This window comes from Chlorocebus sabaeus, chromosome 9 (assembly GCF_047675955.1).
Source record: "Chlorocebus sabaeus isolate Y175 chromosome 9, mChlSab1.0.hap1, whole genome shotgun sequence".
NCBI classification, from domain to species: domain Eukaryota; kingdom Metazoa; phylum Chordata; class Mammalia; order Primates; family Cercopithecidae; genus Chlorocebus; species Chlorocebus sabaeus.
In genome coordinates, this window is record NC_132912.1 from 56,315,911 (window position 1) to 56,330,679 (window position 14,769).

Genomic DNA, 14,769 nt, shown 5'->3' on the forward strand with positions numbered 1-14,769 from the left:
AGCTAGGCACTTATGAAAATATTATAATAATCCAAATAAGAGTGGAAGCCTGACCCAACAGAGTGATAATACAGATGAAAAAGGAGAGAAGAAATCAAAATTTTGAGATTTTGGCAATTCACTGCATGTGAGAAAAGAACAGAGGAGCATTCAAGGGTGACACTGTATTTCTAGCTTGAGTGACATGGTGAATAGCTGTGCCAACAAAAGAAATGGTGAATATGGAAGAACAACAAGTATGTCCAAAGAGGAATATGTGTGAGTTTTAAATATATTGTTAGATGGGTGGGTGGGGAGTAGGAGGGAGGTGGGGGCATGGTGGAGTCAGAAGAGATCTTGAGGGTTCTTCAGTTCAGTATGTCAAAGCACTGTATGTTGGGGTACTGGCTTCTGAGCTCAACAGTCATCAATTTTTTCATTAAATAAATAAAATGTTTAAGACATCTCACATACAAATACACACACACACATATGGGGGGGGAGAGAGAGAGATAGACTGTGTTAGAGGTACTTATGGGTGGGACACACAATAGAAGTGTGTCCAGTGGGCAACTGGATTACCAAGCATGAAAGAGACGCATTTTACATGTTATCCATATATGTCATATTTGAAATTATGAGAGTAAGAAGTTCAAAGAGGACTGGACTAAAGATATAAATTTAACATTTAAAGAAGAGGAGAAAACTACAGGAAAAAATGTTGAAAGGTATGAGGGATTCCAGAGACAAGTGACACAAAAGCCAAAGGAGAAAGTTTTTAAAACAAAGGTCATGTCAAACGTCTACAGCATTGAAATGGTAGCTATTTTCATTGTTCCAAGTTTTCACACTAACTGGAAAGGAGTTTAAAGGGAGTCAAGGAAAAGTGTATTTGATTTACTGAAATTAAGTGAAATATACACATTTACAAATGAATAATGACAAGAAAGTAAAGGAATCACACTCAAGACAGATGAGAGAAGAGGAAGAGATGCAGTTAGGTCATTAAGCAGCAGCAGAAGACAAGAGTTAAGAACACAGAAGAAGAGCTGATATTACATAGCACAGTGGGCATTTTTATCCTGTAACTGGAACAAAGGAGTAAGAATGAGACAAATATAGGTAAGTTAGAAGGCAAGATGGAGGTCGGGCACAGTGGCTCACGCCTGTAATCCCAACACTTTGGGAGGCCAAGGCAGGCAGATCACCAGGTCAGGAGATTGAGACCATCCTAACACGGTGAAACCCTGTCTCTACTAGAAATACAAAAAAAATTAAAAAGTTAAAAAAAAAAAAAATTAGCCAAGCATGGCGGCATGTACCTATAGTCCCAGCCACTCAGGAGGCTGAGGCAGGAGAATGGCATGAACCCGGGAGGTGGAGCTTGCAGTGAGCCCAAATTACGCCGCTGCACTCCAGCCTGGGCGACAGAGCGAGACTCCATCTCAAGACAAAAAAAAAGATGGCAAGCAGGCAGGAAGCAAAAGATATTTACTGGATGAACAAACATAAGGCTACCTGCAGAGGTTGAGATAGCTGAGCATGGAGCTTGATAGGGCTATTTGGAAGAGCTCATTTAGGGAATGGGAGAGGGATCTGTCCTGAGACATATAAAAGGACAGATGAGAGGCATGGTAAGTCCAATGGAGACTTTAGATCCAAAAATTTTAATGGCACAAGATGCAGTATTTGTGCCATTTGAAACTGCACTGCTAAACCATTTTGGATGAAAGATGACATAGTTGGGGATTTGCTGATTAGAATGCAAAAGAGACCAGAATACTGAAGAAAAGAGACAGTATGACCTGTTGCATCTCAGCTTAAATAAGAAAGACTAGGAATAATCTGCCTGGAAGGAAATGGAGCAGGGACAAGAAATAAATACTGTGTAACAAAATATCTATCATATAACATTAAATATTTAGATGAACTAGACAGGAACACTGAAAAAAAGATGCCAATTGTGTAAAAATGTTGGAATTAAATTTTTTTCTTTAAAACATAATTTCTTGCTTGGGTGTGGTGGCTCATGCCTGTAATCCCAACACTTTGGGAGGCCGAGGTGGGTGGATTACCTGAGGTCAGGAGTTCGAGACCAGCCTGGACAACATGGTGAAACCCCATCTCTACTAAAAATACAAAAAATTAGCTGAGCATGGTGGCAGATGCCTGGAATCCCAGCTACTTGGGAAACTGAGGCAGCAGAATCACTTGAACCCGGGAGGCCGAGGTTGCAGTCAGCCAAGATCACGCCACTGCATTCCAGCCTGGGTGGCAGAGCAAGACTCGTCTAAAAAAATAATAATAAAATAAAATAAAAAATGAAATCTTTATATATAAAAAACTTTTTCACACACACACACAAAATTCAGGAAAGAGGTCAACTTTGCTTTTAAAATGTCAGTGACAAATTCATAATTTTTTTTTCTAAACTGGGAGGTCATCAGAGATTACCTAAGTCAATGGTTCTCAACTGAGTGTTGAGAAAGAGATGGCCTGCTGTGAACCTGCGGACTTAATGTATTATACTGAGAGCAGGATGAAAGCTCAGGGTTGGGAAGTAATTTGGGCAAGGACAGGTAGTCAACAAGTTGAAAAGCCAAGATGAGAGAACAAGATTGACTACTGTACTATACTCTTATGATTTTGATTGCTTTAATCAAATCTATCACATATAATCTTCTTCCCAATAAATCACTCTGCAACCTATGAGAAAATAATGCTTTTCTGTCCCACTAATTCCAGGTCTGGCCCCTTGAATTGTTTTGAAAGTGATATGTGCCACATCCAAGCAGAATTCACATGTGATCCTATCAAAGTTCTCTTCTCATGAGCATAATAACATCTCCCACAATAGGGACTGATCCTTCAGTATGGATCCCAGAATGAAGAAGACACATGAAACAGAGTCCCAGCTGATCTACAGCCAATATGTAAGTGAAATGTAAATTTCATTATTATAAGCCACCATTACTTTCAGGTTGTTACTGCAGATGACTAGCAAACACTAATAAGTGTACCCTGAAAATGGGATGTAAAAGCTAACTATAACTTGACTTGAAAACATTAAGTTAACCAAGAATCTCTGTGTGTGCTTAAGAAATAAATATGTACTTAAATAGTTGCAAATAGTTGCAAAATAAAAGAGCTTTCTTCAACTAAACATAGACATAGAGATAATAAGAATTATAAAAAAACACTTTCACAAAAATACATCTGTATTCTGTATTTTTAAACATGAAAAAAGATAAATTAATCTCATTTTTGGTATATTTCTTCAATTTTAGGATTTATATATGAGAAGTACTTATAACCATTTTAACTTTTATTCATACTCATATTTTAAAAACTCAATTATTTATCATTATGAGCAATCTATTTTCTTTTAAAATCCTGCAACAGTAGTAATAAAGGGACAAATCATTATCCAACTGATAAATTCAAATTAAAGCACCACAGAGATATCATTTCAACTTAACAATGTAGCAAAAGTTAAGAACAAACCTGATGCTGTAGGTATTAATACATTTATTATTGTTTTCATTGTCACGGTATCATTATTTTAGTATTAAAAAAGAATTCTGAAAAATCCAGCATGACTACATAGTCATACCTTATATACTTTATCACCATCTTCTGGTTCCGGACTGGATGGCAATGATAGTTGAATATCATGCAATGAACCACTTCCATCATGCTGTCAGAAAGAAGGGAAGAAAAAACACTAGATTAATACAGTAATTGTGGACATTCAGTTCAACCTGCATTTGCCCAGACCAAATGCTAGCATGGTGAAGAACAAATGGGAGATAAAATTTTAGAAATCTTCTTTTCCCCTATATATACTGGTAGAAGGAAATGTGGAAGAAGAAAAAAGGGAGCTACGGCAAGAATCATCTGTGGAAGTAAATGACGGATACTATATAAGCAGTTGAAAGAGAGAACCATTAAACACATGAGAAATTTCCTAAAGAATTTTAAGACTGTTTCACATAAGAAAAATGTAAAACAAAAGTCAACTGAATCTGTTTTGGTTTAGACATGTTTTGAATACTAGGAGTCATAAACAATAATATTAAATAACTCAATAAGGCTTAGCAGCAAAAGTAACTGAATTAAAAATACTAGCTACATGAGGATATATATCTCATAACTCCATTTATATGAAGTCTGAGAAAAGGCAAAACTATGGTGTTAGAAATCAGAAGGATGATGGTAGACTAAAGGGAAGGGGGTTACTGACTAAGAAGGAACATCAGGGAACCCAGTAGGAAGCTGGAAATGTTCTATGACCTGAGGGTATGGTAGTTAAACATACATATGAAAAGCTTGTGCTGTACACTTAAGATTGGTACACCTTAACCACTTTACTGGATGTATATCATGCCTCAAAAAAAAGGCTGAAATAAAGATTTTTGTTCTAAAACATTATAAAGAAAATAAGATGACAATATTAAGTTCCACTGTTTGCTGAAGTGGTTTAGTAATAAGAAACCACATGCTCAATGGTTCAGAAAGACAGCCTCAAGAAAAACGAACCAGTGAAGAATACAACTGGATGATGTGCTGCCTTGATCAGGGCTGAGCCCCTGACCAAGGCAGTACAACTGAGGTTCAACACCTTATTTGTTCATATGACTCCTGGCTTCCTCAGTAAACCCAGTGACTGAACTAGCAACCTTCAAGGAACATAACATCGCAATCTTCCTCAGATATATCTTTTCTGGTTCTCCCATGCCATGAATAATGTCTACAACAGGGGAGGTGAGCATGTAGGTTATTTTCTTCCTAACTTGTTGTACTGTATACCCACTGACACAGAATCTCTAGGGATGGGGCCCAAAATTTCTAAATGTGTATTTAGGGAAGTTCAAAAGGTAATGCTGATTGACAGTCAAGAATAAGTGTTTGTCAAATTTCCAGGACAGATAAATTACTTTTCTATGGTGGTGTCAAATGGACATTAAGATTTTGATCTAAGAACATAGGCAACATTCTAATGAATAGCAATATTCTCAGAACACGTTTTTTAAAATTAAGAAATAAAGAAAGTAAAGTTAGTTTTACAGGACTCATCTCAGTAAAAAGTTCATCTTTGTTATTACTGCCTAGACATATAAAAGCATGGCCAGTCCTACCTACAAGTATATTTGAGAAGACAGAGAAATCATAAATTTTGAATTTTTCCAAATATCTAAATGTCTTCTTCCCAACTGCAATGCAGGAACCCCAAGGAATGTGAGACAACACAAGCACATACTGCTTTGCATTAGACGCAGGTGCACTTGTGGGAAGTGTACAGCAGAATAGAAAAAAATAAAACAACAGCATTTAGGATAGAGGAAAAAAGAGAAGTCATACAAAACAGAAAATACCAGGGAGGTCACAAAATACCAGGAACTGAGTAAAGTAACTCCGTAAAGCTGTTTGTATATTCATCAGTTCGTCCCCGAGCAGCACTTGCTTGGATCTGATCCTAAACAGTACACAGCAAAGACTTTGAAAAACAACCTAAGATCACTTCCCAGATCCCAGACTAGCCTCTGGTAGATTTATACTCAGAACAGATCTGGAAAGCATGGCTAAAGCTTTGAAAACAGAAATGGCATTAAAGCCACAATCAAGACAGCTAGCTGTACCTTGTAGCCTAAACTCAACCACATTGTTTGCCTGTTTAAAAACAAAATAAAGATTTAAAGAAGATCAGGAATCTCATTATACAATGTTCAAATATCTAATATATAACCCAAAATGACTCAACATCTAAATAAAGGAGAAAATGTCAACTCACAAAGGAAAAGACAATCAAAAAACGCCAACACCAAAAGACACAGAAGTTAGAATTGGAAGATATTTTAACAGAGCTGTTACTAAAATTCTCCAAAAGAGTGAACTCTTGAAGGGACTACAAAGAGGAAATCTCAGGAAAAAAAACAAAAAAACAGCAGAATATAAAAAGTAGAGACAAACGGACATTTTAGACCTGAAAAGAGTCAAAAACCAAAATTTTAAAATGCACTATTGATGGGCTAAATACTACCATTTCAAATTACACAATAAACTTAAAGAGTGATCAACAAAAATTATCCAATCTGAATGATGAAGAGAAACAAGATTGGTCAAAAAAAATTCACAGAGCCTGCTAAGGAACATATGGGAACAATAACAAAAGAGGTAACGTTTCTGTCACTGAAGTCACGGAAGGATAGGGGTGGGCAGAAAAAAATATTTCAAGAAATAATGGATAAACACACCCCAAATTTGGTGAAAGACACAAACCTACAGATTTGAGAAGCCAAATTTAAAAGAACGAAAAATACACCAAACACATGCTCTCTGAATATAAGAGAATTTAAGTAGAAACTAATAACAGAAAGATAATCTCCATACACTTGAAAAGTAGACAACCTTCTAAATCATCCTTGGGTCAAAGAAGAAGTCTCAAGAAAAACAAGAAAATATTGTGAATTGAAGGAAAATAACAGACACCACATAGAGAAATGAAAACACATGCTCACATGAAAATCTGTAAGCAAATGTTTACAGCAGCTTTATTGGTAACTGCAAAAAAATTAGAAAGCAACATAAATACCCTTCAGCTGGCAAATGAATAAGCAAACTGGTAGCATTAAAATAGAACACTAACTGCAATATACAGAAACAAATTACTAATACATGGTACAGCATAAATGAATTTTTCAAGTTGCATTATGTTAAGTAAAAAAAGCCAGACTCAAAGGCTATATATTATACTCAAAAGGCTATACCATATCCATTTATATGATAACCTTTTCATATCAGTGGTTGCCAGGAGCTAGCAGTGGGTGTAGAAATTGACTTTAAAAGAAAATAAGGAATTCTGGGAGGTGACTGTAATAGCTGCACAACTGTCTGTTAAAGCTCATAAAACTGTACACTGAATTCATGCAGGTAGGGGTCTGTGCTTGATTTGAGGGCTCAGCATGGCGTTTCCTGTTCTCTCCCCGTGTGGCTGCAGCTCGGGCCTTTGGTATGACCCAGCCCAACTTAGGCTTTGGAAGAGCTACAGAAACATCTCTAGAAGAAGCAAAGGTGTTGCTGGAGAAGGATACTAGGAAAAGTGTACGCAATGCCCTTACAGGTGAAAAATCCAAAATTGAGACAGAAATCCAGAACAAGATGCAACAGAAATCATAGAAGAAAGCAGAACTTCTTGATAATGAAAAGCCAGCTGCTGTAGTTGATCCTATTACAACGGGACATACAGTGAAAACCAGTAATTATGGATGGGATCAGTCAGATAAGTCTGTGAAAATCCACATTACCTTAACTGGAGTTCATCAAGTTCCCACTGAGAATGTGCAGGTGCATTTCACAGCGAGGTCATTTGATCTTTTGGTAAAGAATCTAAGTGGGAAGAGTTACTCCATGATTGTGAACAATCTCCTGAAACCCATTTCTGTGGAAGGTAGTTCAAAAAAAGTCAAGACTGATACAGATCTCATTTTATGCAGAAAGAAAGTGGAAAAGGCTAGGCGTGGTGGTTCACGCCTGTAATCCTAGCACTTTGGGAGGCTGAGGCAGGCGGATCACCTGAGGTCAGGAGTTTGAGACCAGCCAGGCCAACATGGCAAAACCTCGTCTCTACTACAAGTACAAAAATTAGCCATATGTGATGACAGCACCTATAATCCCAGCTACTTGGGAGGCTGAGGCAGGAGAATCACATGAACCCTGGAGGTGGAGGTTGCAGTAAGCCAAGATTGTGCCACTGCGCCCCAACCTAGGTGACAGAGTAAGACTCTCAAAAAATAAAAATAAAAATAAAAAAAGAAGAGAAAGAAAGTGGAAAACACAATGTGGGAGGGATTACCTGGCTCAGGTTGAAAAAGAGTGCTGTTCTTACACTGCTAATAAAGACACCTGAGACTGGGTAATTTATAAAGAAAAAGGTTTAATGGACTCACAGTTGCACGTGGCTGGGAAGCCTCATAATTACGGTGGAAGGAGAAGCACAGGCATGTCTCACATGGCGGCAGGCAAGACAGCATGTGCGGGGGAAATGCCCTTCATAAAATCATCAGATCTCATGAGACTTATTCACTATCATAAGAACAGCATAGGAAAAACCCTTTCCCCCATGATTCAATTACCTCTCACCAGGTCCATCCCACAACACGTGGGGATTATGTGCCCAAAAAAAAAAAAAAATCAATTACAAAGAGAAACCCTCCTATGACACTGAAACAGATGCTAGTGAGGGATTGATGAATATTCTAAAGAAAATATATGGAGAAGGAGATAATGATATGAAGCAAATCATTAATAAAGTCTGGGTGTAACCAAGAGAGAAGCACATCAAAGGAGATAGAATTTTGAGACTTAGAAGTCCTTCTGGGAACTGTACTGTGGAAATACAGATGTTGCCAAAAAGGAAATATTGGTGAGCTGCATATATAAATTTGACAGCTATTTACACAGCCTTCTTCTAAGTAAAGGCAATGAATTCTTCATTTCCTATGAGAGGATTTATTTAAATAAAAGACGTGTATTAAACTGTCAAAAAAATCTGTACACCAAAAGGATGAATTTTACTGTATATATTACATCTCAATAGAAATGCATTAGCTTGAATGATGTCCCTCCTAGAAATTCATGCTCATCCATAACCTGTGAATATGACCTTACTTGAAAATAGGCCTTTACAATGTAATCAGAGAAGGTCATATGAAGATGGAAGTAGAGACTGGAGAGATGCATTTACAAACCAAGGAATGCCAAGGATTGCTGGTAACCACTAGAAGGTAGAAGAAACACAAGTTTCTCTTACAGAGCCTTCAGACAGAGCAAATCCCTGATGACAACGCCTTGATTTTGGATTTCTAACCTCCAGAACTATGACAGAATAAACTTCTATTGATATAAGCCTCCAAGGTGTGGTAATTTGTTATGGCAGCTCTAAAAACCTAAGATAAGATTTGATCAAAAACAGCTAAAAGCAAACAAAAAGGAGAGAAAACACCAGATAAATCTCAACAATCGCACCCACAAAAAGCTGAAATAGCAATATTATTATAACATGAGAAGCAGGGTAGCATTACAGAAGGAAAGTATTAAAAAAGATAAACAAAGAATTCTAATTAGTAATCAGAGGACCAATCTGCCAAGAAGATGTACCAGTCATAAACATGTATATATACCTGATACAATAGCCTGAAAATGTAACAAAAACGGACATTAAAAGGAGAAATTGAGATATGTGTAATTATAGCAGGAGAAATTAACACTACTCTCAGAAATTCACACATCAAAGGCAAAAATTTAGTAAGGATAAACAAGATATATATAGTACAATTAACAAGCCTGATATAATAGACATACTGCTGCCTAAGATACAGAAAACATATATTCTATTCAAACAAACAGAGCCATCATAAAAACTGACCACACTGTTGGCTAGAGATTAACAAACTATGGTTCACATGACAAACCTGGCCAGTTGCCTCTTTTTACTACAGTTAAGAATGCTTTCACATTTCTAAATGGTTGCATTTGAGATGTTTTATCTACATAATAGCCTCAATTTTGTGTCTTGCCCAAAATGACTAAAATATTTACTATGTCATCTTCTAAGTTTTCCAAACCCTCTTCTAGCCCACAAAGAAAATATTAACACCTTCCAAAGAATTTATATCATAGAAATATACTGTTCTGATCAATTTAAAAATTAGAAATTTGACATAAATTAAGTGAAAGCCCCACATACTAAGTTATTATTTTTGAAAACTGAAAAAAAAATGAAATAAAATAAATGCATAGGATAGCCCAAGACAACTAAGAGTTACTAGTGTTTAAGGTATTAACATGCTTCAAAAAATTCTGCTCCTTTTTATTAAACACTCTAGCAGTCCAGAATTTAGGAGATCAAAAAGAAAAAGCTATTATTTCCATTAAAGCACAAGAGCCTTAAAGATTAGGAATATAACAGTAACTGAATCAAATTAGTTACCCCCCTAATAACTCTGACACTAACCAATGGTTACTACTCTCTATTAATCCATGACTAGAATGAAAATGCCCAGGCCAAAATTAGGAAACATTTGGTGGCGGGGGGGGGGGGGGGGGGGGGGGGTGTCGGAGGGGATCATAAAATAGAAAACATACTCTTTCTAAAAAATACTAAAGAAATAACTTCATGCATTCAATTTTCATGTTTCACATTATACATACTAAAGAGCTAACATTTATTGACTAGTGCTGGGTACTGTTCCAAGTGTTTTGCATACACATATTTAATAAATGCATAGAAGCAAAAATAGTACAAAAAATCCATAGCAACCGAACAAAAAATAAGTAATTCATAGTTAACCGACTGTCTAGGAATTCTGGGCTGCTTTACTAGGTGAAATGTTTTAGCAGTTTCTACAGGTTCTAGTTAGAATTTCTTAACTCTAAATGCAATTAGGATGCTAATATATATCAGCATTTTATTAAAGACGGATAAACCTTCCTCTATTGTAAAAGCATTAGAGGACTATTGTCAGCAAACCATCTTCCATTCTTCTTTTTTGACACATCACAACAGTAAATTTTTGTTCTAGTACTATAATTCTTCCACATGTTAACTTGCTGAAAACCCTGTAACAAACTCCTTCTTACCCAGGTGATTCTTCCATGAGTTTGCAAAAACTGAGATCTTCCTATGAGTTCCAGAGCAGCTGCAATGGACATGGATACTTGAAATGACTAACAAAAATGTTTGGCAGCACTGACAAGTCCCTACTAACAAGCATCATCAGTGATGTCAACAAAGCCGCCTTGTGTTTCAGATATGCTACAACATAATCACAAGAGGCATCCTAGGAAAGGGAGCAGAGGAAGAGGAGAAAGATGTTTTCTTTCTTTTCTTTTCAAAAGTTTGTTTTTCTTTTTTAAATACAAAGGTATATGGATGAACAATAACATCACATCACATAGTCCAGAATGTACAGTAAAAATAACTTTTGGGTAATGTAAAATTCAACAGTGGGATTTAAAATCTACTAATTCAAGCTACATTTGAGAGGATTTTAAAAACACAGACTTACAAAATACCATTTTTTAATAAGTGCTTTAGAGGTGAAGTGATCCTCACAGATGGTCAGGGCAAAGACACTTTGAAATAAAAAACATATCTATCTGGCATCCAAGTTAACTGGAATGTTGTTATACATAAATAGAACCTTTATAGTATTCTAAACAAACAGTATTTACAAATTTTTTTCTGTTTACATTTTTTATTGAACCTACATATTTACGTATCTGTAACATCTGTACATATCTGAACCCAGATATCCCTTCCTGTAGGTTTGTTTTGGCACTTAAAGATATTCCTAATTTCGACTAATTTTTCTACATTTTGATTTTTTAAAAATATCCAACTCCTCAAGCCATCTGTGTTCTGCTACAGTATAAGAAACTAATTTTTCCTAAACTAATAAATCTTCCTCAGTGACTTTTGCAAAAAATCTTTCTACACGTAGGTGGACGCAATGGCACATGCCTGTAGTCCCAGCTACTTGGGAGGCCAAAGCAGGAGAATCATTTGAAGCCAGAAGTTTGAGGTTGCAGTGCTTTATGATCACACCTGTGAAGAGTCACTGCACTCCACATTGGCAACATAGCAAGACCCTGTTCTTTAAAAACAAAAACAAAAACAAAAACAAAAAAACGTTTCTATATCCAATTATTTTTTACTAAATACTTCAGCACATATTTCTATGTTTCCTATTCTCTTTCATTGCTCTAAGAGTCTATTTGTGTCAGTATTATATCCTCCTCAAAAGGGTTTTTTCCCCTTTCCCCTTTTCAATGTACACAAATCTTACCCTTTGGTGTTTCCAATTTTGGAGTCATTTTGATGAATTCCAAAAACAAAGCTGTTGTGATTTTGGCTGCAATTGTATTAAATCTATAAATCGTACTGAGAATAACTGTAGATACACACCATACACTCAAATTGTGTTTTATACAATCTTTATACAACACACAATTTATTACACACACAGATTGTATCTTACACAATCTTTTTACAACATCTGCTACCCTTTGCAACACATCATTCTTGTAATTATTTAATTTAATACATGTATATTCCCCTAGACTATAAGCTAGCTATCTTGATTACTACTTTAATACCTGTAGCATTTATAATATTTAGTCTTCCCATAGAACATAAATGGTTTCCACCAAGTTTCTCAGGTTTATAAAGCACCATAAATGTCTCTCAGTAAATTTACTGCTAATTTAATGTTTTATTGATACAGTGATAGCTGCTTTATTTACTACTGAAGTCCCAGCTCTATGATTTATTGGCCTTGGAGTATTGTTTATCTACTAGAATAGAGTTTTATATTTGGGGGCATGGGGTAGGGACATGATCCACAATAAAAATACATTTTATAACACAACCAAGTTCATATATACATGAGTAGGTATGCATTTACATGTGTATGCATATATCCATGTGTATAATACAGGGAGATATACATATATCTCTCACACTAAAAACAAATTTCATGAAAAAGTATTTGTCCTTATTACATATGATGTCCTCTGATAGTTTTATACTGTTTTACTTCATTACCAAAAATTCTAGTCATGATGAAAATTCATTTTAAGACCCACTAACCAGTTTCAACCTATAGTTTTCAGAACAATGTACTGGGTACAGGTTAAAAACTGTGTCCTCTTTTTCTCTTGGATCCTTGGTACTGACAGAATAATAATAACTAAACAAATGCAGGTATTGAAGTAAATAAAATTAGCTTTCTGGGCAGCTACATAAAATTGTGAGCAATTAAAAACCCTTGACTTTTATGTTATGGTAGCTGCTATTATTAACTGCTAACATGCATTAACTGTATTACATGTATCAGGTTATGCTGATACATCAGCATACTATGCTTAGCATTTTAGAATACTATCAGCATAATATGCTTAGCATTTTAAGATACTATGCATGATACTGTGTTAGCATTTTAATGTGTTTTTTGCTTGTTTGTTTGTTTTGTTTTTGAGATGGAGTTTTGCTCTTGTTGCCCAGGCTGGAGTGCAATGGCGTGATTTCAGCTAACTGCAACCTCCGCCTCCTGGGTTCAAGAAATTCTCCTGTCTCAGCCTCCTGATCATTACATACATGCACCACCACGCTCGGCTAATTTTGTATTTTTAGTAGAGACGGGGTTTCTCCATGTTGATCAAGCTGGTCTCGAACTCCCAACCACAGGTGATCTGCCCACCTCGGCCTCCCAAAGTGCTGGGATTATACAGGCGTGAGCCACTGCGCCCGGCCCTGCGTTAGCATTTTATGGGAATTACCTCATGCATTCTTCACAAAATTCCTGAAGTAAGAGCTATTACAATCTCTATTATCTCTTCTAGGAAACTGCAGGACAGAGAGTTTAAACAACTTTTCCAAGATTGTACAAGTAGGAAAATTTGCCTGAACCCAAACTCCACCTTGGAATTGTCTGTTCTGATTTTTTTCTTGAGACAGACTCTTACTCTGTTGCCCAGGCTAGAGTGCAGTGGTATGATTTTGGCTCACTGCAACCTCTGCCTCCCGTGTTCAAGTGATCCTCCTGCCTCAGCCTCCTGAGTAGCTGGGACTACAGGCACATGCCACCATGTCCGGCTAACTTTTGTATTTTTAGTAGAGATGGGGTTTCTCCATTTTGGCCAGGCTGGTCTTGAACTCCTGAACCCAGGTGATCCACCTGCCTTTGCCTCCTAAAGTGCTGGACTACAGGCATGAGCCACCGAGCCTGGCCTGATTTTTCTTAATTACACTTATTCCTATTAACTTTCATCATTGAAATGTAGAGATTCAACATTATCCCAATTATCCCACAACTAAAAACAACTTGAATGTCTATCAACAGAAAAATTGATAAAAGTAAAATTGTGGTACATATATGTAGAATGGAGTGCTGCTCAGCAATAAAAAGAAATGAACTACTGATACTAGCAAAACAAGGTGAATATCAAAACCATTAAGGTGAGTAAAAAAATTCAGAAACAAAAAGAGTATACATCATATGGTTCCATTTTGATGAAATTCTAAGAAAGATAAAACTTTAGAACCAAAAGCAAAATAGTGGTTGCCTGGGCTGGGTTTGAGAAATAACTGACTGCAAAGGGAAATGAAGGAACTTTATCACCTACAGAAATGGTCTATATCTTGAAAGTGGTGGTAATTACACAATTGCATACATTCATCAAAACAAACTATACACTTAAAATGGGTGCAGTTTATTTGAATGTACATTCTGTCTCAATAAAGTTGATACTTTTTAAAAAAATTCTCCTCTTCACCTTCCTATCCCTTTCTTAACAAGCCATTAGGTAAGACACAGCAAAATAGGTTTCCACCCCAAAAGCCCAGCAGGAAGTTTCTGAGCCTAAGCAGGTTGAAAGAGCATGTCTCCATACGGAGGCAGCTTACCGATATATGTCATATCCCAAAAGGAGTAAAAACAGCATCCATGAGGGGGTGGGGAAACAGCTTGATATTAGAGTCACACTTAAGTGGAAAGAATAGAGTGTATGTGCATAATCAGCAGCCTGGCATGGGCTATCAGAGTCAAAGCAGAGTGAGGTGGATATCGACACACAGGATGGCCTGGCAAAGGTTGCCAGAGCTCAGGCATGATAATGAGTAAAGGGCCCAATCCCAGGTTTCAGACCCAAAATGGGTAAGGAGGGAATCTATGCGTAGACTCAACTGACATGAAGTGTCAGAGGCCAAGCAGAGTGAGAAGGTGTCCATCT

The 14,769-nt window shown here is 36.6% G+C and overlaps 1 protein-coding gene across 10 annotated transcripts in view; it reads right to left on the minus strand.

Annotated features, from left to right (window-relative positions):
• Positions 1-14,769, minus strand: part of CCSER2 (coiled-coil serine rich protein 2) — a 189,985-nt gene that overhangs the window by 44,077 nt on the left and 131,139 nt on the right. For all 10 annotated transcript variants that reach the window (XM_038008977.2, XM_007962729.3, XM_007962734.3 and 7 more), the window contains one exon: positions 3,593-3,676. In XM_038008977.2, the coding sequence (XP_037864905.1) occupies positions 3,593-3,676 (84 nt within the window). The remainder of the gene's footprint in view (positions 1-3,592; positions 3,677-14,769) is intronic.